This window comes from Pempheris klunzingeri, chromosome 20 (assembly GCF_042242105.1).
Source record: "Pempheris klunzingeri isolate RE-2024b chromosome 20, fPemKlu1.hap1, whole genome shotgun sequence".
NCBI classification, from domain to species: domain Eukaryota; kingdom Metazoa; phylum Chordata; class Actinopteri; order Acropomatiformes; family Pempheridae; genus Pempheris; species Pempheris klunzingeri.
The window spans coordinates 4296012-4319659 of record NC_092031.1 but is presented as its reverse complement, the minus strand read 5'-3'; the positions used below and the strand labels follow the sequence as shown (position 1 = coordinate 4319659).

At 40.5% G+C, this 23648-nt stretch overlaps 1 protein-coding gene across 1 annotated transcript in view; it reads left to right on the top strand.

The window, feature by feature from the left end:
* Nucleotides 1–23648, top strand: part of LOC139219520 (ankyrin-3-like) — a 127069-nt gene that overhangs the window by 70908 nt on the left and 32513 nt on the right. Inside the window, exons 15-31 of the mRNA XM_070851412.1 lie at nt 491–688; nt 2109–2207; nt 2468–2566; nt 3206–3403; nt 3997–4095; nt 4835–4933; nt 5131–5229; nt 5398–5493; nt 6213–6285; nt 6789–6848; nt 11609–11732; nt 16877–16979; nt 18191–18235; nt 19259–19365; nt 20175–20207; nt 21345–21569; nt 23131–23229. Coding sequence (XP_070707513.1) covers nt 491–688; nt 2109–2207; nt 2468–2566; nt 3206–3403; nt 3997–4095; nt 4835–4933; nt 5131–5229; nt 5398–5493; nt 6213–6285; nt 6789–6848; nt 11609–11732; nt 16877–16979; nt 18191–18235; nt 19259–19365; nt 20175–20207; nt 21345–21569; nt 23131–23229 — 1856 coding nt within the window. The remainder of the gene's footprint in view (nt 1–490; nt 689–2108; nt 2208–2467; nt 2567–3205; nt 3404–3996; nt 4096–4834; nt 4934–5130; nt 5230–5397; nt 5494–6212; nt 6286–6788; nt 6849–11608; nt 11733–16876; nt 16980–18190; nt 18236–19258; nt 19366–20174; nt 20208–21344; nt 21570–23130; nt 23230–23648) is intronic.

The window sequence follows — 23648 nt, the reverse complement described above, 5'->3', positions numbered from 1 at the left end:
AATAGAAAACACATTGAACCTACTTATTGTCAGACTCAGCAGTTTTTCTAGCATGTGTGTGCATTTGTGCATGTTTGTTGGCGACGCAGTAATGATGTGTGTTTGTTTGTATGTGACAGTGTGGTTGGACTATTGAGTGATGGATTACTGTACAGAACCATTCCTCTTGTTTCCATTGTGAGGGTTTGTCTCTCTGCTCTCACATTTGGAAGAGTCATAAAATGATAGAAATACTTTTATTTAGTTATTTTAGCCAGATATACTATCTTTTCTATTCATTTTAATGCACCAAGCACATTAGTATTCTTCTTTCTTAGAGCTGACTGATTCTGTAGACTGTTAATAATACTTAATGATCTAATAATAAACTAGCAAAGCCACAACTCCTTATATCAGACACATTTTCCCTAAACTGATGGCCTCTCTCTCTTGGCTGCTGCGTTGTCTCAGTATTAGTTAAAAATGTTTGTTTGGCTCTTCTCGTCACCAGGATGACCAGACTCCGCTGCACATCTCAAGCCGTCTCGGTAAGCAAGACATCGTCCACCAGCTTCTTGGCAACGGAGCGTGTCCAGATGCCACGACCAGCTCCGGGTACACACCTTTACACCTGGCTGCCAGGGAGGGGCACAGAGATGTGGCTACAGCGCTGCTGGACCAGGGAGCCAGTCTGGGCATCATTACCAAGGTAAATTCACAAACACACACACTCTTACTGATGGTGTCACCATTGGACTGTTGCTCAACCGTAAGGGACTCTGGGACTGAGGAACATGAGATACAGTTGACTTTCAGCCAGTTGGGTTCCAATAACTTCTCTAGAGTCTGAAAACAATTTAATTTGTGCATTACTCATTTTAAAACATTCATTTAGACTGCAGTAGAGAATTTGTTTTTCAACACTGAGGAAAGTCCCTAAGCACTGAATACAGTCAAACAGACGAGATGTTTCCAGGTAATTTTCAGCCTTGACTAGATCTTGCCAAAACAAAGGAATGAACAGGCTCTGTGTGTTTAGTTCATATTAAATCTCTTCAGGTCCTTTTTAGGGTGCCACCAGCAAGTCTTTGTCCTAATTCCATGCAATAAGGACAAAGACTTTTTTATTTCGTTTTGTTAAATCATCACGAGTCTCCAGTCATGCTAGTGGCACTGTGAGGCTGCGCTTTGAGCTAATGGCCAACATCAAGCATTCAAGTGCAACAGAGGCTGATTGGAAGATCATTAGTTTTGCAGTTATTCGAATATAAACCAAATTAATTGAGAAATTGAAATTTTGACCCAATGAAGGTAAAATTTCCAAAATTCCAACAAAAATCCAACAGCTGGTTGGACTTCCAGAGGGGTCAGCACACTCATGAGGATTCATCATCTGGGAAAATGAGTGTCGGTATGAACTTCTGAAACCTTGGACCTGCAGAAGGTCAGGGGATCTCCAGGCAATATGAGTCAGTCTGTACCAAAGTGATGGACTAACAGAACGTTACCATCTGTTGAGCCATGCTGCTTGCATAAAAATGCATTTTAACTTTTCCTATTTATTACCAATACAGGCACATAAAGGTGTCAAAAAAATATGTGTAGTCAGCTATTGAAACATGCATGATTTTAGATCATTAGATCTTTTATCCATCCACCATCTCCACAGATATGGATTTCTATTGTTGATTAATGGCTGTTGAACCAGGAAGAATTAGTCCCCTCTATACACATGTGCACACACACACACACACACACACACACAGCTGGGTCTATGTGGACAGAGTTGGTTTTGAACCACAGTCGCTGATCTGTGTTGCCTCATAGCTGAAGAATCTGATGTAACACACACACAACGCAGATCTCCACACCCTGAGTGCGTGTTTTGTTTCATCATTTCTACGTATCAAATAGTCTGTTTCTCATGTTGTCATGACATTACCCTGCAAACGACTCAATTATAAGTGATTAAACACACATGGTTGTGTTGAGCAGCCATGTTAATAAAACAAGTTGTGAGAGAACTGTATTTAACTATTGACTGAGGCGTGTTTCATTTCTTGTGTTTCTTACTTCAATGCAGATTAAATTTTGTAATGAATGTGGTTTCGTATACTTTGTCTCTCCAGAAGGGCTTCACTCCTTTACATGTGGCTGCAAAGTACGGAAAGATCGAGGTCACCAACCTGCTGCTGCAGAAAAATGCTCCGCCTGATGCTGCTGGGAAGGTAACGCATGTTGAAGCACTGGTGTGTGAGAGAGTGGTGGCTTAAGAGAGACAAAAAGAGTGTGTGGGTGTGTGTGAGCTCCCACATAAAGAACCAGCCACAGTAAATGTGCCCTCACTCTTATATGCAACTCACACACGTGCACAATAGCACAATTGCTGTCTACGTGTTTGTTTTCCTTCACAGTATTCTGTTTTTATCTCTAGTCATACTGCACTATGCATATCTCTGTCTAACAGTGTTTGTGTATGTGTGTTCAGAGTGGACTAACTCCACTGCATGTGGCAGCACACTATGATAACCAGAAGGTGGCACTGCTTTTGCTCAACCAGGGAGCTTCCCCACATGCTGCCGCAAAGGTAAGAGTCGGTTCAAAGTGGTTATCGAATGTTCCTTAATGCATTAATGCACCAAAACCTCTCTCTCCCTCTCTTCCTCTTTGGCTCTGGGTGAAAGCAGGCTGACCTAGTTTCAGTCACTCACATGCAATTACACCATGTTCCATAGTGAACAGGCTGTGCAGAGCGTTGTGATTGGCTGGTCGGATGCCCCTTCTACTCTAACAGCATCTATCCAGAAAGAGCTGCCACTGAAATTAGCTAGGCTCCAATGGCTTTGAGTCCCCGATAGAATATTGAATAAGTCAGTGTTTTCAGGCAGTTACAGTGAATGTTAATAGACAGTTATGTTAGATTATCATCCAGCCAGATAATACCCACTTTTTGTTATCTTGTCTTTTTTGTGACAAACTCAAAGTAGCTAGTACACTTTATAAAAGGGTTATAATACAATACAATACAAAGACAATATGCATTGTTGAAAAAGCACATAACACATGGTACTTTATGAATTGAGATAATTTCAAACTAATTGAGAATTAGATTTTTATGTATTTTCTCTAACTGATTTAGATTTTGACTTGGCTGTTTGATTTGATGATGCTGGTTCAAGAAAAAAAACGTGATCAAAGAAACAATCGTCTCTCTCTCTGTATGCAGAATGGTTACACGCCGCTACACATTGCAGCAAAAAAGAATCAGATGGAGATAACCACCACGTTACTGGAATACGGCGCCTCCACCAACACAGTAACACGCCAGGGAATCACCCCTCTGCACCTCGCAGCACAGGAAGGCAACGTGGACATAGTGACGCTGCTGCTGGCTCGAGACGCACCCGTAAACATGGGCAACAAGGTATTCAACATTCAGATGTTTGCCTCTGTTTAGGTGTATGAGTCTTACAGTAGGACATATATTTATGTCTGTGTGTGCTATGAATTCATGGGCCTTATTTTAAAAATGAGACTGCCTTTATGCAACACTCAATTATTTAGGCTTTTATGTATGAAACATCTACAGTAAATGTTAAGTTTTCTTGATGGTAGCTTAACAGCGATCAACAAAACGTCAAAGTAGAAGTTTTTATATTGAGTGTATTTCAGTAATGATATTTTAGTGAGGTGTCTAATCTGCTAATCCAGTTTATTCTGTTGGCATTGGGTTTGTGAGTGGGTGTGTCAACTTTGGTGTCTTTGATTGGTCACTACGGTGCACAGACCTGTCAAGCTTTATTTCACTACCTCCAGATTATATTGCACTGTATTCACCACCTTTCTGTCCCTCCATCCTCTCTTGCTGTTTGTATATTTTACTTTGTGTGCACTGTGCCAATAACTGTGTTGCCCCTGTTTCTCTCCATCTATATGTTTAATCCCATCTGTGTGTTTAACTCTGTATATTTATCTCTGTCTGTCTGTGTATTTAACTGTCTCTGTCTCTGTCCTCAGTCCGGTCTGACTCCACTCCATCTGGCTGCCCAGGAGGATAAAGTCAACGTTGCTGAGGTCTTAGTCAACCATGGAGCTATTGTTGACCCAGAGACCAAGGTAATGCCACCAGTGTCTTTGTGTCCTTTCGCTTGTGATTATCGTTTGTCACGTAAAATGTCAAATACTCACTTATTCCAGCTTCTCAAATGTTATGATAAGCTGCTTTTCTCTGTTTTATGCCATTGAAGATCTTTGTGTTTTGCTCTGTTGGTTGAACAAAATAATCAATCCTTCCCAATACCCACACTTGCACTATTCCCAAGTAGCTAAGTGCCTACTTTTAAGCCACAGTGCCCATCTGGCCATTAAGACCACCAGTGTGTGGAAGTTTGTCAGAGCACAAATAAAGTTATAGTAGGCTGTTGGTGTACTGTACATAAAAGAGATATAACATGATATTATTTTAAATGGTTTCTGTGTGAAAAAAAATTGTAAGAACGGGACATATTACTCAAAATGTTTGATAAAAGGATATGATTTTCTTCTCAGTCCCAACAAAAACAATTAATATTACATGATCATCATCCATGGAGGTTCTGAGTGGGTTTAAGTGTAGTGTTTGTTGGTATTTACTGATATTGGATGCACTTGGACACACTTGTTCCTCTGAAATTTGATAAACCAAAGTTTAGATCAATGTAAATTAGTCATAAAGTTCACAGGGCAAACAATTTCTCTCGTTTTTGTAAAACAAATCATATATTTAAGTCACACGGTTTAAGTAGACAGAGACAATGCAGTACTGTTAGTATCTCTTTGCTAATCACATTTTGCTAATTATTTTCTTTATCGTCAGCTGGGATACACTCCTCTCCATGTGGCCTGTCACTATGGCAACGTGAAGATGGTCAGTTTCCTGCTGAAAAATCAGGCGAAGGTCAACGCTAAGACCAAGGTAAACATTTACTGTGTGTGTGTGTGTGTGTGTGTGTGTGTGTTTTTCACTTTATTTTTGTGCACAGGAGAGATTTGAGCATTTTGCATATCTACAAATACAGTGTATGTCACTCATTTTGCATGTCAGTGCATGTAGAATAGACGTGTTTTGTTTTCTAACTAACCTTTCCCTCTTTTTTTTTCCCTCCTCTGCAGAACGGTTACACACCTCTCCATCAGGCTGCACAGCAGGGACACACACACATCATCAACATGCTGCTACATCATGGAGCATCACCTAACGAACTCACAGCTGTTAGTACACACAGGCTCACATGAATACTTCACCATACCATACGTAAACCACACAGTATATAAGATGTAAAATAGCTTTTAGAATTAGTGCTACTAAGAAGAGCAGTAGTTTTGATTTCCTGCTCAAATATTATTCACCTTTTTTATTTATTCTTTTTTTTTTTCCAGAACGGAAACAGTGCTCTGTCCATTGCCAGGAGGCTTGGCTACATCTCTGTAGTTGACACACTCAAAGTGGTCACAGAGGAAACTCTGACCACTCAGGTGCGTATTTCTTTTCCCAGTGTGTGTTTAAACATACCATGTATGGTCCTGGCTGACTGTCATGTATATTTTCCCAAATTCTTCCTTTTTTTTTTTTTAACAATGAGGCCTCTACTCCTACTTTTATTATATAGAGTTTCTCTTTTGAGTAGAAACACTTCAAGTTGACTTTTGATTTAAAAAAAACCCGGCAAAGTAGAAATTTCATATTGACTGTATTTCATAATATTATAATAACACATCTAAACTGCTTCTGTCTTAATTTTCTGTTGATGCTTAGTCCACATTTCCCCCATTTCATTTTAGTCGAATTGTCATTAGTTCCAGTATTAGTTTTTACTTTTTTATTATCATAATATGGGAGACATTTGTCAAGAGTTAAGAAGTTCAGAATTGGTTTTACAGTACAAAGAAATCACTTTGGGAAGGTAAGTCCCTCTCAATAAACATGCACTAATGTCTCCTCATGCTTGTTGTATTGACACATTTGACCAAATTCACAACGGCTGAAACGAAAGACTTTTCCTGCATATCTTAATTGTAGTTTAGGTAGTTTTGTAAGTACACGATATTGTTTCAGTTAGTTTTAGATTTTTTTCTAAATTCTATTTTTTCTTTTTATATCAGTTTATTAAAATGTTTACTTTTTGTTTACTTTTTAGTTGACTATAATAACCCTGATATGCACTGAAAATCAACACCTTGTCTCTGTTTGACAGACTGTGATTGAGAAGCACAAGATGAACGTTCCAGAGACCATGAATGAGGTGCTGGACATGTCTGACGATGAGGGTAAGGCTTCACTTTGCGGCTTAATGACGTGCAAATCTTACGAAATATGTTGCTTCAAATACAAAAAAAACCAAAAACTCCCAATACAACCTGACTTCAGTCAGAAAATCCTGGAGAGGCAGTCAGAGTGTATAAAATCTCAGGTTGAGTCATATTTGGCTTTTGGGCTGGAATAGCATGAGATCCCAGTGCTGGTCGCATGGTTGCCAATTATTCCCATTGTTGTCAAGGGAACCACAAGCTATTTTGTTGTTGCTGCTGAGTAATTCAGGTGGAAAAGCCAACATTATTTCTTTTTCATCATTACCTTATTTTATTTATTTCATCGTTTGACGTTTTAGTTGCAATGGTGAGTCTGATTTAGACAGCTACTGAAAATGTACAATAATCACTGTGTTGTTTTTAATTCCTTATTTGCCTATGATTTTGTTATGGATATGATTTTTCCATATTTTTTCGTTCCGTTTTTTTCTCTAACCCTTTCCTCCATCCCAATCACACAGTCCGTAAAGCCAATGTCCCCGAAATGATCACAGAGGACTATATATCTGATGTGGAAGAAGGTATTTTTCATCTTTCTTCATTTTTTTTGTTCTTTAAATCCTCACTTCTGTGTGTCACTTCATTCTGTGTGTCAGTCCTCTGTTCTTAACTTAACATCTAGATTCTCTTTCATTTTTCATTTCACCTTTTTCCAGTTGTGCCAAGTTTATATGTATTCTATTTAATTGAAAGTAGTTAAATACCATGAAGGATTTTTTTATTCTTGTACTCTACATGCGCGACACACACCATACTGTAGCTGAGCACTTTCAGCTGCTGCCTCCCCATTCGACTCTCTCATGCTGTGTTGTTGCAAAGCCTCCAGTATTTTCATGCGTCCAAAATGCAGGGAATATGCCTTTCTCCTGGTTGCCATGCCAACTGTCTGCATATGGCGTTTTTGAGTGTGTAACAGATTTCTTTTCACGGAGTGGAGTAGAAAGGACACACACACACACACTCGACCCTTTGTCTTCGGAGGCTTGTCAGTGACGCTTCCATTGTAGTTTCACACATTTGAGCCAAAGCAAATACGGTGTCAGCTGCTGGAGTGTGTGTGTGTGTGTGTGTGTGTGTGTGTGTGTGTATGTGTGTGTGTGTGTGTGTGTGTGTGTGTGTGTGTGTGTGTGTGTGTGTGTGTGTTTACTTTGTGTATCTCTGTTCTCATGGTCTAGTAGGGCTCAAAAGCAGCTGAACTTGAACTCTGTTCTGATTGACCCTGATGTGATGCAGAATAGGGGGAGAAAAATAGCAATTGATGAGTTGAGATTTTCTAATCAATAGTGTGTTTCATTTTGCGCTTGACTCATTCTGCCCCCCCAGTTTTTGTGTTAAGTAGTCTGCATTGATGGTAAAGAATGGTAGGCTTTCATTTTTAGGCAGTCACATGTTTTTATAGCTGTTAAAATGTCAGCAGCCTGCAGAAATCCACATTTCCTCAGTAGAAATGAAAGAGTTTAGTTTCCTACTGTGGTTGAGTTCGTGTATGGACTGTTATCATAAGATTACCAGGTGTGCCATAGTTTCTTACTGGTCAGAGACGACTTCTGCTACTGCCCTTCATATATTTAACACAATATATATGCAATAAAATGTGACATAGGTCATAGTAGGAATGGACTGTGCAGGATGTTAAGTGTAGGTCTGTCCTGTGAATTATGGCTCTTTGCCTGAATATTTAGGTGACCTCATAGCGAAGGTCTTTCTGCTTGGAGTAGATGGGGAACAAACAGAGAGACGAGTCGAGAAAGAGAGCAGAGGAATGAAAAGAAAAGGAAAATCAAGGGGGAAAAAAAAAGGAAAACCATGAGATAAACATTTTATATGCAGTCTCATGTCTCCATCACTAATATTCCCACATGCGTGATTTCAGAGATATTCCAAAGGGTTCAAACAAATACATGCTTTCAGGTATATTTCTGCTTTGTTTAAACAGAGATGGATGTTGGAAATATCTGCATCAGCTATTCTTGTAAGTGGTGATCTCTCAGTAACTAACTCCAATAATCAGTGTGAAGTGCTGCAGCTGAACTGATGGAACTAAACTGTTTGTGTGATCTTGTTGCCGTGACTTCTGCTCTATGTATGTTTACGTGCACGCTTGCACTCACACTGACTTTGTGTGTGAGTTGATGTTTTCGTTGTAGAGCTTAGAGAGTCCATCTGTCTTGTCTGATCTAAAAATATATGTAAGTGTAACACCAGGCCCACAAACACACACCATCTCACACACACACATACTCTCACACGCTCACATACCAGCTGAGTAACAGCAATGATTAACATCTCCAATAACACTCACAGTCCACAATCTAAAACAGGACAGCTCACAAACCCTGTGCGGTTGTGGGCTTTCCAGCAAGTTTTTGCAGAGTTGTAAAGTTAATTAATATTTGGTAACCATGGTTATAAAATCTGAATTATGTGCTAAGTAAACTAATTAAAAGGCAATAACATAGTTGCCACATGTTGGCTTGTGACTGTTTGATGCCAAGCCTTCTTCTTATTCCAAAAGTGGATCTTGTGCTTAATCATTCATTTCTACTGTTGATTTCAGGCATGAACTGTATGTTTGTCATCCTCAGCCTTTGACATTTCATATTCTAAATATAACATTTGCTGGTCAAAATATAGAAGCAAAATGACCCGACCGCTCACTTGATTTCTTACCTCAGTAAACACTTTCCTAATGAGATTATGGTCTCAGTTGCTCGTCTTTTTCAACACAGTTTTCACAATTTAGACCCATTTAGAGGAAAACAGCTGATTAAGTAGACGATAAAGTAGGCTATGCATTAGGGCAGGACTAACTTAAGTGCTCCATTAAAAGTTCACTGAGTGCAGTGATGGGTCTGATAAATCTTAGATGCTCTCTATTGCAAAGGATTCAAAGGCTTATTTTGTCACGTACAAAAGTAAAATGTGCTCCTAGATTTGTGTGGAAAATAAAAAATGATAACATAATGTACATGTGTCACAAGTGCAAATATGCTTCGTGCAGTGCAGCAGAAACATCAACAGCTCGCATCATCCATCTTTATATACACATACATGGCACTTATATATAGACATATACATGTCTTTGGGTTCTTACAATGTCATTAGCAGCCATTGTCTTCTGGTTCATTTTAATACTGTGGCCTCTTTGGTTCATTTTAAGACGTGAATCGTAGAAGCAGTGATTCTAAATTGGACCTAAATTTCAGACACTTTCAGAATTTTGACGCAGTTTGTTTTTGGTCATCAAAGCTTTGAACCAGCCATGAGTGGACGTGTGTAACAGCCAAGTATGTCAAATACTTCACTGTGTTACACTCACGATTGACAACTTATATCTTGGATTGTCCAAAAGTCATAATGGTCTTTACTGCTCTGACAGACTTTAAGCTTGCACCAAGAGACTTAAAAACAGCTCTGTAAGAAGCTATGAATCTTATTATTTGCCTTTAATATTTACACTCACCACATCAGGCAGCTGTGAACAGACAGATATCGTCGTGTCACTCCCAGCTGGAGTGATTTGGGAAATCATCCTCTGGCCTGATGCAACATGAATTTCTCAATTAGCGTCACCTCTAGTTGTTACATGTGTGAGTTGACACAAAGAAGCAGCTGGAGGAGAGAAATGGAGATCAAGAGGGAGAATGACAAAGAAGGTGAAGCCGTGAGTGAGCAGACTGACAGCAAAGTGTTTGTACTATTTAGCAGATAGAGAGATAGACAAGCAGACAGACAGGCGGGGCGAAGGGAGGAAGGAAAGAGACAGACAAGACAATATATAAACCACAAAATGTAAAGATCAGAAAATAAGAGTTTATGGGAGCAGTGAGGATATTTACTGTGTCGTATGTACTCCTAAAGACACTGTATAGGTAGAGTTTAGATGTTGGACAACTTAGTCTGAGTCACACACCCACTTACTATTTCTGTCCTGCAGTGAGCTCTAGGTGTCTGTTCCGAAACTAACACACACTCACACACACACACACACACACGCACACACACAGGATAATCCTAGAGCAGGGTGGGTAGGCGGGAGAAAGCTGATCTGTTTGTGTGAGTGCCGGGCTGTGAAAGAGAGAGAGAGAGAGAGAGGGACAGCGTGTGCAGGAGAGAGAGTGAAAGGGAGTTGAAGGGAGGTTACAGTTTGAAGAAAAGTTAGTTCAGGGTGAGAATCCTTCAGGCTGGACTTCTGGCTGAATGAAGTGCTTTAAAGCAGGAGGTGAGTCTCTGCCCGCTCAGGAGGGGGTTTGCTGTGGCTCAGGCTGCACGGAGAAAGGGGTCCCGGAGAATGAGCTGGAATGTCGCCAGATGGGGTCTGCAGAGTTCGTGTGTGAGGGAGAAAGTTCAGGGGGGAGGGGTGCTGCAGCAGCAGGGGATGAGGGGACAGGAGGGTGGGGTGGGGGTCTCCGGTGCTTTGTGGTTGCTGGAATGCCTTCTTTTTCTTTCTCTTTTCGTTTCTCCGCCTGCATGCACTTGCTCCCCTCTCCCTTTTGAGCTCCTCCTCTCCTCCCTTCTCTCTTTCATCTCTGTGGTCACCGGTTCATCAGTAGGATCTACAGTAACTCTGAGGGGAATAACATGCTGCTAGGCCTGTAACGTAGGTTTCAACTCTTTAACAGCTTCTTTTTTTTGGGCTTGAATGACTTGTTTGCTGTGATGACATGGACGTCTGCTGTGTGGAAAGTGCTCTTATTCACCTTAACTGGAAACACTGTGCTGTACATGAATGTGTGGTCAGTGAGACCTGCTCAAAACCTACATGACTTTCATTTTATGTAGATAGAAATCTGCAAAACTGCTGTTGCTGCTATGACTGTAAGCTTGCTAAACTAACGTAACATAAAAGTAACTGAGAGCAGCATTGTTTGTTGTTTGCAAGCTCTACTGGTAACAAACAGCTTTAAGTGACAGCAAAGCGTTTGTTTGTTGGACCAAAGCTGAACTGGAAAAGAGCCTCTGGGCAGAGGCTGCATTGATCTGTCTGTTTGAAAGAGGGCGACTCTGTTATGGTCCACATGGATGCCAGAAACAAGAAACACAAAGAAGCCATAATTTTAAATCCGCACTCAGACTTTCCCACCTTGTGAAGCCAGTCTGTCCGCCACAGATAAATGTTGAGGATCTCAGATGAAGCAGGATTTGTGTTTCACCTGTACAGTAGTTACTGAGCAGAGAGCTTTACTCATTCATTCATTAGTTTTGAACTGGCAAAGTTCAAAGACAGTTTACATTTTCTTTCTGTAACCTCTCGTCGGCCTTGTGTGTTCTCATCCGGCAGGTGACGATGCAATGACGGGGGACACAGACAAATATCTGGCCCCCCAGGACCTGCGGGAGCTGGGCGACGACTCGCTCCCTCAGGAGGGCTACATGGGCTTCAGCGTCGGTGCGCGGTCACAGAGGTAAGCAGCACCTCAGTCGATAATCTAGTGTAGCATTATAATGTCAGTCTGTGTGACACAATACAGCTGACAGGACTGTCAGAGAAGAATCCATGTGAGATGAGCGAAGGCCCGGTCACACCGGCATTCAAGACAGCAACAGTTCACAACAAAGTCGACTTATTCTAATGGCTTAACTTCAACTCTGGTGAATTTTAATGCAAAATTTGCATCTTTGACCAATAGCTAATCATCTTGAGTCCAAAATGAAGGAAGCTGTTGTAGCTTGTTATCTGTGTTACACCATCAAGCATCAACTATAAACTGCTGAATGGTTTGAAGTCAGTCATAAGACAGGAAAAAAGACAAATATGTCTCTTTATTCAACTGTGTGAACATATTTTCCTGTTAGCAACCATGTTAACAAGCTTACTAGCTTTCCCCCCTTTTCAAAAACTCTTTATTTAATGAGATAATTTACAATCTGGAGAACAGAATGCCAGGGTGGAGTTCACAGCATAGTATGGAGAAAATGATAAGTCTATGTAATTGACTGGTGCTAGCATGTTCTCAGCTGACTAACCTGGAAGCAGTTATTGTGCAAAGGCCCTGCAGGTAGTCACAAGCTTCTGACCCCACATACTTATGCAAAGATGTGTGGATGACTTTTGCTGTGCCACGTTCTGGTGTGACTCGGTCTTATAGCACAAATGAAAAGGTTGTAGGATTCCACATAAAAATGGCGCATTACTTTACAGCACAAAAGGACAGCACTTGTAGCGCAGTACAGCACAAAACACAAAACTGGCTGCTGCTCCACGTTCAAAAATAAAGGAAACCTTTTACCCAAAGAAGCAAAGTGCAATCCCAGACAGGAGGCGACAGGGTTTATGGAAATTGTCTTTTTTTCATTGTTGGCACCTGGTAGACATTCCCACCATGGTCTCTTTTGACTATCACGATTAATTTGATGCATACACTGAAGTTTTTACTTGCTGAAGAGTCTTTTTCAAAGCTCCAAGAAACACAGTGTGCACATGTAACAGCACATGAAGTCATTGTGAAAGCTCACGATCTAAAAACACAAGCGGCTCACAGAGAACTGTCAGAGGGGAAGTTTAGCTGTTTTTTTTAAGCAGATTTATACGATGTTGTTTCTGGTTTGTAAAAATATTACATCTGAAAATACACTTGAACTATGAATATTATTCATAAGTAGTAAGATGGCAGTGAAGCCTTGTATTATTCTGCACCCCCAAGCCAGCCACACACACACAAAGACACATATTTTTAAGTCACCAGTGGGAGGTTATAGTTCGCTTTCTGTGGCTGTTGAACTCACACAAAAATATTGACAGTTGTGCAACCCACCGAAGAGTTATTGAATATCTGAGGGGTGACACACATGGACACTGAGCCACAGGAAATTAGAAACATGTTCGATTCCACGGCCTTGGGCGCTGGGTTACATCAACATACACTGTTTGAGCTGGGTGGGACGTGTGTGTGTCTGTGAGATCAACCCGAGCATAGAATTTGTTTAACAAATTACTGGTCCGCTGCAGGAATGGGTTCAAATCACTATCAGTTCAGTCAATTTGGTATTTGAATTATCTACTAAATCACTAGGAGATGCATACTTATTGGATTTGCAATTTGGCAGGAACCCAGAGTCTACAAGTACTTATTTCCTGCTGTAAATTACAATTTCAGTATTTTATTTTAATGATATCCTCAATGTTACTTAACATGGAAACACAGGAGTCTCCTGATACATTTTTTTCACACTATAGGTTTATATTATTGGAATTATTTCTTCTTGATTTCAGAGAAATCTTGATTTTTCTTCCATCAGTTTGGTGTAGCTGAACCCAGCCAAATTCTCCTTAAAGCTGCACTAACCGACATTTTTATATTATTAATGGATGGAAACATTGGATTGTGAAAGGTGTCACTTGTATCCACAACTCAACTCAAACATTTTAGCATCTTTCAGCTTATTGTTTTGGTTTTAAGGCAGCAGTGTTACTGTTTAGGTTCACCCTCACTGCCCTCATCAACAGTAGTTGCAGCAGATATTTGTTTTCAGCTAAAAACAAACCTCTGAGAAATCCAGTGTACACTTCCTGCTCAGCACGAAACAGCAGACAGACAAAGTTAGCAACCAGCTGGAAAACATAACAGAAGTGGAGCTTTTAGCAGCTTAAGAGCCAGATTACGAACCCTAGAAGGAGAGTGACTATTGGACTTCCATTTGTCAGGTGGCCAGAAACATGACTTGAATGAATTCTGATGTTGCTCTGTGTCTGCTTTATGTGTAAATTGCTAACATTATGTTCCCACAACAACTTAATGAGGTGATAATATGTCAATGTGGCGTTTACAGCTTTTTCCCAGCAGCCAGAAAATCATTTAATGCAGATTTGAATTTATGCTTTAGTGAATAACCAGATATTTTCCTATGCATTTGCTCATCTTTTGTTCTGATGATTCAACCATTAGTTTCATGTCCACCAAAGCCTCAGAGCTGCTCAGTGTCAGTCACCTGACATTATCTGTGCAGAAAGCGGAAGAGACTATTACCATTACTATTACATCTGGGACCCGAAATAACTCCTTCCTCCTCAAAACTCTGCAGTAAATCCTTGAAAGTGAAATCACCGAGTACACATGTGTGTTTAAGTATGTGAAGGTCAATAGTTGTAATTTGGACATGTGCTCTAGCGAGTAGTGAGGATGCCAGACAGGGCCACAGGCGGTCAGTCGGTCAGCCAGTCGGTCAGTTAGCATTCGGCGTCATTCTGTCAACCTGCATCTCTGCTCTGGCTTTTCTCCTCTCTGCATCTCTCTATCCACTTCTGTTTGTTCATGATCTTTTATTCTCTCCTCATGTCCGTTCTTAATGTTAGTCCCAAAGTCAGGTAAGACTAAAGGCATGAAGAGGCCTCCCTACACCCCCTCCACCACCTCCCCACCCCACCCATCTCACCCCTTTCCCTCCCCTGACACCCCCAGACTCCAACCACTATCAATATCATGACTTTGTGGTCCAGTGTAATACATATTTACTGTATGTTTGACTACTAACATAATGATTTTTTTCCAGTTTCTTATGATTTTTAACACTGTTGGATGTTAACATCAGACACTGTGTCGTGTACTGTGGTTCACTTGTGTGATCTTTACGTCCGATTTCTTACTTTCAGTTGAAAACAGTTCTGCTGTGTTCCTTGCTTTTAGAAAACGGCCTGTTGTGTCTGCTTTTGTTTTTGACTGTGGTTACCGTATCATTAATGCCTGGGCCTTTGTGGGTTAGCCACAAAAGTGGAGTTTTGCATCATTTTGGTTTCTGTGTGGAGTACCGCTTCATCAAGCTTCCAGGGACCTGAACTGATATATCTGTCGGCAATAGCTACTGTATTGCCTTCATCAGTTTGGTGTCATATACGCACCACAACCAATGAACAGTGCAGAATAATCTCACTGTATATTGTCAAGCACTGTTACTACGAAGAAAGGTGTGTACATTTCATGCAAAAATGTACAATTACCAGCATTAAAATAGTTTTAATGGTGAAAGTATTTATTTTGAAAAGAAGTTCATCCGACAGCAGGATGGACTTTTATGTTTTACCAACAGACTTTAATATAGTGCTACTAACATTTTGATTTTTATTCCTCTTATAATTTCTTTGCGTATAACAGATGTACACGACAAACCTGAATTTTACATCTAGTAGATGCATTACAAAGACATAAGTTCAGAGAGCTTTAGATTACGACCATTACTATCAAACATAAAGTGTACTATATATCTTCCTTACATGGAAGACAAGAGCGGCCATGGTTGCAATTACATTGTTGTCCTATTATCACAGGATTATTCATGGAAGATTTAAAATGCCTAAATTAAAACAAAACAAATATATATATATATATCTTTCCTTATTATGTATGTATTCATTTACTATATGATAATTAAAGGACGATAATTTCCCTTTTTCATCTTTAAATAACATAATTTTTTTCATTGTTACTTGAATTTTTCTGTGCCTGTTACGATAATGGTAGGATAAAAGAATATGTATTGCAACCACAGCCTATCTCCTCTTCCACAGAATTGTCATTGCAGAGTTGTGTGTTTGCCATGTTGTGCTACAGAGCAGTTCCTCTGAGCACAAACTAATTAATTCACATCAGTTTACTTGCGCAGAGCAAATAGCGCTGTCGTAATTGAGGTTGAGATGTTGCAGGCAAACATTCATCATATGTCATTGCTCAGGAATGCTCTTTATTTGCCTCATAAAAGTGTCTCCTAAAGCCTCATCACAAACAAACAACATCACAGCACACAGTCACACAGACAAATGTATTGGGACAGAAACGTAATCATTCAAACTACAATTTAATGTGGATGTATTGTCAAAAGATGGGCACGAGGCGAGATTACAGCGAGCTAATTATCTGCAAATTTTTCATTATGACAGCCGATACCAGCTTCCTGTCCTAGCACTGTGTCCATTGTCCATCATACAGTAATCTGCTTAACTTTCATAAGCTACTCTGCTCCACTCTGGCTTTCAGGGCATTCGAATTGTGTGCTCGCATGGTGTGAATAGCCCAGTCTGACTGGAGACTGAGGACGCTAAAGAAAGCTGTACTTGTAATGAAAGGTATAGACAATCTGTGTGTGTGTTTTTTTTTCCACACAACTTGCTTTTTTTTGGACTGTTTATTCGCCATCTAAGAGGAATTATCTGAATAACCACTGAGCACTGACAAATGCATTTCCATCTGGATTTTTTTTCTTCACGGAGTTTAGTTTCTTAAGAAGGTTTTTGTTGCCTCACACAAAATAGTTTGTGCAACAGTCCTTTCTTTCTAGCTCTGGGTTTGGTCTCGGAAAAACACTTGAATTCCCTCTTCAAGAGCGTCCTCTCTTGCCGTGTGGTTGTTGTTGTCACTGGTGGCATACAGTCAGGTTCCTGGAAGCTGCATGCATTTAATGTGTTTATGTTTGTTTTTTCTGTTCACTTTCATACCCTCTCACACCCACCCCTCCTCCCAACTCCTCCTCTTCCTCCTCCTCCTCCTCCTCGCCTCCCCTCTCCATCATTGTGACTGTTGTCTTGGTAATCCGTGACTTCTACGGCAACCACACCAAGCCTGCGTTCCTTCAGTTCTGATAGGTCCAACACGCTGAACCGGAGCTCGTTCACGCGGGACAGCATGATGATAGAGGAGATGTTGGCACCCAATAAGGAGATGGTACGTACACTGACTGAATATATACTGTGGTTGTTTAAAGGTGTACATGATTTGTCTATTTTTGTCGCTGTGTCTCTTGCTGGCTTCTGTCTCCACTTCCCCCGTGCTCTCTGTCAGTAATCTGCAGGTCATTAACTTCATGGGAGACACAGCTCTGTTTCCCAGAGTGCCAAGCTGTCTTGGTGCTGAGCCAAAAGCCAGGCTCTTGACCAATCCTCTTACACCTGAGTTTGTGTCACTATAAAGATGACCCGTTACATTTTACTGAAAGTGGAAATTAGATTAGTGGATAGTGCTGCCATCTAAGAGGGATGGCCCACTTACTTTAAGGATCATCAAAATGGCACTTAAGATAAAGTGGGAGTTCAGGTGACACTGATTGTAGAATATGTCCCACAGGCCAAACTCTTTTACCACCAGTGATATGATGAAGCTTATTTTTGCTCAGAATATATGCTCTCATCTTCTCGTCACCTTTGGATATACTGTACAGTATTAGTTCATTATTGAAAATGAAGGTTTGCTTACATAGTGGTAGTGGTATCTTAAAATGAACAACCTGATCTGTAACCAAACTAGAAATTAGAAGCACAAGACAAGATCAGGACTGACTATTGAAGATGTACGATGTCATTGCCAAATTGATAACTGAGCTTTCATTTATTAAAATATGTCAAAATTCTTCATGCATTAGTGTCACACGGTTCTCAAACTCTGCAGCATTACTCTTCCATACAGGTAGAGAGGTCCCCAGAGAGGACATAATTAAACAGAAGCATGCTTAAAATGTATGGAGCGGACACCAAGATGTGTGTGTGTCATTATATCCTCTCTAACTGGTAAATGCCATCATCTTAGATGCTTCACGCACCCATCTTATAACTCATAATGCCCTTTTGACATTATCGAGGTGATATTCTCAGACTGTAGACTAGTCTGTAGCTCCTGCAGAGTCCCAGAAGACATTATACAACTGTTTTCAAGGGGGTATTGTACTAAAAACAGTGGAGTGCTCCTTTAAACTTGACCACGAAGCCTCTGAGAACTGAATTTCGAAAGACTTTGTTGAAACAGAAACTTGCAGACAGTGCTGCTGCGGTACAGTGAGACAGATGATGCAGTAACAGGAGGACTTCATAGTAACCTGATTGTATGATTTGTGAATGTAACAGCTGCTAAACACCAGCATGTCTCCTCTCACGCTGCTCCAGATGCTCTGTAAGGAAAAGTCTTTCATTGTAGAGCAACACAATAAGGTTTGTGGCGCTCAAGTCATCATGCACTCTTCCTGTCGGGGCATGTCATTCAGACTTTATTATCATTTATAATATGAGATTATTTTTTCTGTTCAGTTACACCATCATCAGAGCATGTATATATTCATCCTTTTCAATTGATTGTTGTAAAGTATAGAACTTAAACAGTAGCCCATAAAATGTTTAGCAGTTCTGCTTTCAAGCACCAATTTAGTATTTTTAGGGAGGATGAAACACTAAATTCTCCTCATGTCAGCAAACCGTGTTGTTATTAATGTATCAGAGCTTCTCTGGAATAGAAGTGCTGCCTCTGTATCTGGCAGATGTTTATCTGTCTTTGGTGCCATCCTTAAAGCAGTGATTTTTCAGTTAAAAGTCCATTATTGTGCTTATGTTTTGCCTTTTTTCACCAAGACACTGAATATATAGATGGTGTTGTTACATATACTGGTGTTTTTTCTTAATGACAGCTGCCACGGTCTCTTATGTACAGAAATCCTTTTTATGACTCAGCCATAAATCCTGCAAGAGGTACAAATAGTGATGCCGTCCTTCCCCCAGAGGAGGTGTTACTTGAAATAGGAAAGAAAGTTACTGGCTTGTCATCTTGTTGTTTTGTAGCTCACTGCTGACCTTTAAAGGGAGACGTGGCAACCCTGTAGCAGAAAAGATGCACAATCATCTTCAACAAGAGCAGATTTATGTGTGCATGTGTGTTCTCATGTAGAGTTCTGCATCGTATTGTCAGATTTAAAAGGTTCTTGATAGATATGATTTCTTGTGGCAAAGGTGTCTTAATTTTTCCTCTTTTTCTTGGTTATTTAAATGCATGACTTCATGACAAAAGCTCTGTGTTGTGATCTCATTTCTACACTGTACTGATTTTAATTTAGCACTCATGAGTTAACAAGCACACATTATCATTTCTCCACTTTCTTGTGGTGCACATTCATTCATTCATTCACTCACTCACTCACTCACACAAAATCGTGCATTGCAATGACCTTGTTGCCTCCACCACAGCATTTGGCGGTGGCTAAGGACTTTGATAACGACTCTCTGAGGAGGTACAGCTGGACTGCAGACGCACTGGATAACGTCAACCTAGTCTCATCACCAATACACTCCGGGTAAGCACATTTGAAAGGATGAGTGAATAAAGACGGAGGGAAAAAAACAAAGATCAGGGAAAATGTCAACCCAGACTCTTTCACTTGACCGATCTGGGAAAGGATAGAGGAAGAGAGGGAAACATAGAGTTTTCAGCTTTTAAGGGAGAGGAGGGATTAGAGATGTGAGGACAGATGGATACAAGTGCTTGTCTTTGTTTCCACCTACGTCTTATGTATTCTCTGTCTGTCTCCTGCCATCCTCTCTGATTGTCTGTTCTTTTCAAATTGTACAGTTATTCTGTTCCAAATATTGCACTTCCCTCATTTCCGTAATTATTGTATGTACAGCTAGCCGTGTTCTGTCCCACAGTAAATCCACCTACCGGCTCCTCTAAAGATCACTAATTAACACAATTTATTTCCTTTGTTAGATCTGTACTAGTATATTGTAAAAAGTGTAAAAACAACAGTTCCAGTCACCGTTCCAGCGGCCCATTGTTCCAAATCCCAAGTAGACCCAAAAGTGTCCTGTTGGTGTGAACGCCTGGGTCTGACTGTGTGCGGGAGGGTGCAGGCCCCACCATGGACCTGGCTAAGCTAATCTAACCAGCTGCTGGCTGTAGCCTTATATTTAACGGACAGACATGGAGTGGCATCTAATCTCCTCATCTGACTCTCTGCCAGAAAGCGAATAAGCCTAATATCCCAAAATGCCGAACTATTCCTTTAAAGGGCTCCGTGGTAATGGTCTTCTCAGTGGTATTTCCAATGACAAAGCTCTGTTGTTGACCTGTCACTCCTCCGTTGCTTTGTCGTCCATCCTGCAGTTTTTCCTCTCCGCTCCCGCAGTACGACAGCAGGTGATTGACTGTGATTGGTTGCTCTCTTTATCACCACCACTGCCTTGTTTGTGTTACTTCCTGTTTCCGGTGACATCACACCCTCCCCCCCCGCCCCGCCCCACCCTCTCTGCTCACTCATAACATGTGTTTGCTGTCCTGTGTTTGCTCTCCTCACAAATGACCCGTGTTGTTGCAAACCTGATTTGGATTTTTGCCGTGTTTTACTCCTTTTGTTTGGAAATCTTTGTGAGTCTCTAACTGATCTGAACGAGTTTATGTTGTTAAATCTGGCAGGATGTGACTCTGTAGAGGTTGCAAAGATCTCAATGTTTTTACATCTCTTATAGCCAGTTAAATACAGTCCTGGTGGAGATAAATACTGTAACTACAGACAGCATCTGTGTTAGTTTGTGTATCTGTTGCCTGTGAGTGAATCTTTACATTTGCTTTAGGTTTAATTATACAAAGGACTCATTTATACACAATTACATTTATATTCACACCATTTGTTCCACAGCTACATACAAACTAACATGACATCTCGCTCACCAAATTGCATGGTGTGGATTTGGTGTGTGTGTGTGTGTGTATGAGCGAGAGAGATGTGATTTTCTTCTTTAAGTCAAAATGAGTTACACAGATCTACAATACATCTTAATATGGATAAACCACAGTTTACACAGGATGCTTCTGTGTTGGCATCTTGGCTAATTCATAATGATTCACATAAAGTAATAGAGCACATTCATGTACAAATATTTATCTTGTGGAAATGGGTGTGGCATCTTTTTAAAGCGCAGTCATTGCCAACACAGAAAACTCCTCACATTTCTGTTCTTAATCTATCTTCTCTTTTACTCACACTTAGTTGTGTTTGTTTTGAAGATCACAGCATGAGAAGGGACCTCAGCTAAAGCTGCTCTCTCTACATCAGTACTGTTGTTACACTGACGTACTCTTATCCCATTCCTTTTCTATATTCTCTCCTCTCTGGTTATCTCTTCTTCCCCCCACATGCTTCTCTGTCTTTCACTTTGCTCTCACTTTTTACTTCCCTGTCTTTACGCTTCACCGTCCCTCTGTTTCTTCACTGTCACTCTTTGTCTCCTCCTCCTCCTCCTCCTCCTTTTTCTTCCCTTTTTCGCTCTCCATCAGGTTCCTGGTCAGCTTCATGGTCGACGCCAGAGGCGGCTCCATGAGAGGGAGTCGTCACAACGGGATGCGCATCATCATCCCGCCCAGAAAGTGCACAGCGCCCACCAGGATCACCTGTCGACTGGTCAAGAGACACAAACTGGCATCGCCTCCTCCGATGGTGGAAGGAGAAGGCCTGGCCAGCCGGCTGGTTGAGGTCGGTCCAGCTGGAGCTCAGTTCCTCGGGTAAGACTCGGTTTTTCTTTTTTGGTTTTTTTAAATTAAACCTCATTGATATTGTTGCAGTTTGCTTAATTGCTTATTTTTCTTCACTTCCGTTTGGTGACTTGACATCTACTTCCTTCTGCTTCTTGCCATCGCCATTTCCAACCATCTGCGTTTATATTTTGAAGTGTGAATGTGTGTATGTATGTGTTGAGGATGTAACATCCACGGTTTAATTTGCAGTTGAAGTGTAATTGTTGCAGCGTGCTCATCCTCCGGCATTAAGTCAGGCTGCTTTCAGAAAAGTAAAGGCAGCATCACTTTTATGGATGTAAACTGTAAAATTGTGGATTGTGGGAAAGAGAAAGGCAACTTTTAAAAGATATGTTTCAGTTTTTTACGTCTCTGATGTGTCAGGAAAGTGTGTCAAAACCAACAGAAATGATAGATTTGGATCAACTGAGAGCCAAGACTTTGATTACTTGTTTGATTTATCCAATTACAAAAGAAAATGCAACAACACGTGTACATGTTTGATAGATTTAAAGGGTAAAACTGTGAGACACAAATATCTGTTACACTAGTCTTTAATAGGGCTTAAATCTAGTTTTTAGCCCAACCAGGGATACATACATGTACCTCAGAGGTTAGCTCTGCAGTTTAATTAATTTTAAATACAGAAATTATGATGTGCTGAAAAAATATATCCATTTATTTGTGTGTAGGGGACACATAAACGCACAAGTAGGATTATAAATTGGTTTGAGGCTGATCTTTAGTTAATTGTTACAATAACCAGTAAACAGTCAGATATGATGCACAGGACATTTCTCCTGTGAACCAGAGATTTAGAGTGCTTAAAAACTATGTAGTAAGCAAGTAGAGAAGTCTAAATACGTATCTTAAAACGGAAAAAGAGTATGATGGGTGGTGTTGATGAAGGACTACTCGAGCTTATCTATTAGTCGATCTGTCAAACAATAAGGTTGGGAAACACTGATGTAGTAGAAAATTCCATGAAATAGTCTGTTGACCAGAGCCTAAGATTATGTTGTAAAACTACTTTAATTTGTCCAAATCACAAAAATATTCATCATAAAATTATAAGAAAAAAAACAGAAATCAACAGCACATGATCACATTTTAGGAGCTGAAGCTACTCTTCAATGATAATTATAATAGTTGTCAATTAACGTTCCTGTGATCGACATATTACGCTACATTATAATTGCATTACTTAATGTTAGGAGGAAGAATCTATGATAAACAGGCTTGTTTTTGCTCTCCTTCAAATCTCTGACGCCCTTATTATCTTCAGTTAGCAACAAAATTCTTGAGCATTAGATGCAACCAGTTCTCTGTGTGTTCATACCAACCAGCAACTCTGATAATGTGTGTGAGTGGTTGCCATTTACTGATGTCCCTAAATGCACTCCAGAGTACAGGAAAATCAGAAATGGGAATCTTATCACTGATGCACATGAAGCTAGCACTCAGTGGTGTGTGCCTTTACTGACTTTGCAAGTGTGTGTTTTGTGTATGTATGTGGGTGCGTGTGTGTTTGATTATCTTGCGGACACAGTAAACTACATCTTCCCAGAAAGCTGCCAGCCCTTAATGAAGGCGAGAGCCTGGTTAGTCCAGTGCTACAGCTGGGACCCAGAGGAACTAGATTTGTTGGGTAGGAACCAAACATAGCATCCCCTCCCCCCCACTCCTCTTTCCTCTGTGCCTCCCACCTCCCTCAAAGGAAACCAACATGACCGAGGCTGATTCATGCTAATGGATATGATTCTTTTACCCATCTCTGTTGACTTTGATTTGGTAGGATACAGCATTACTATAATCTGGTTGCCACGTAGTTTTGGGAAGAAATCAACGACATAGTGATGTCAGTTAGTTGGATGATAGGTCCACCACAGTAAAGTGGATCTGTTTAGCCTCAATAAAGCTCCAGGTAGAGACATACAATGAATTTTCTACATTTGAGATCTTAAAATTCTTCCTAAAACTACACAATGTAGCTGTAAATCCATTCGGTTACTTTCCAGCCACTTTCATTTAGAGACCATTGTATTTATTTTTTTTTTATTTCAGAGG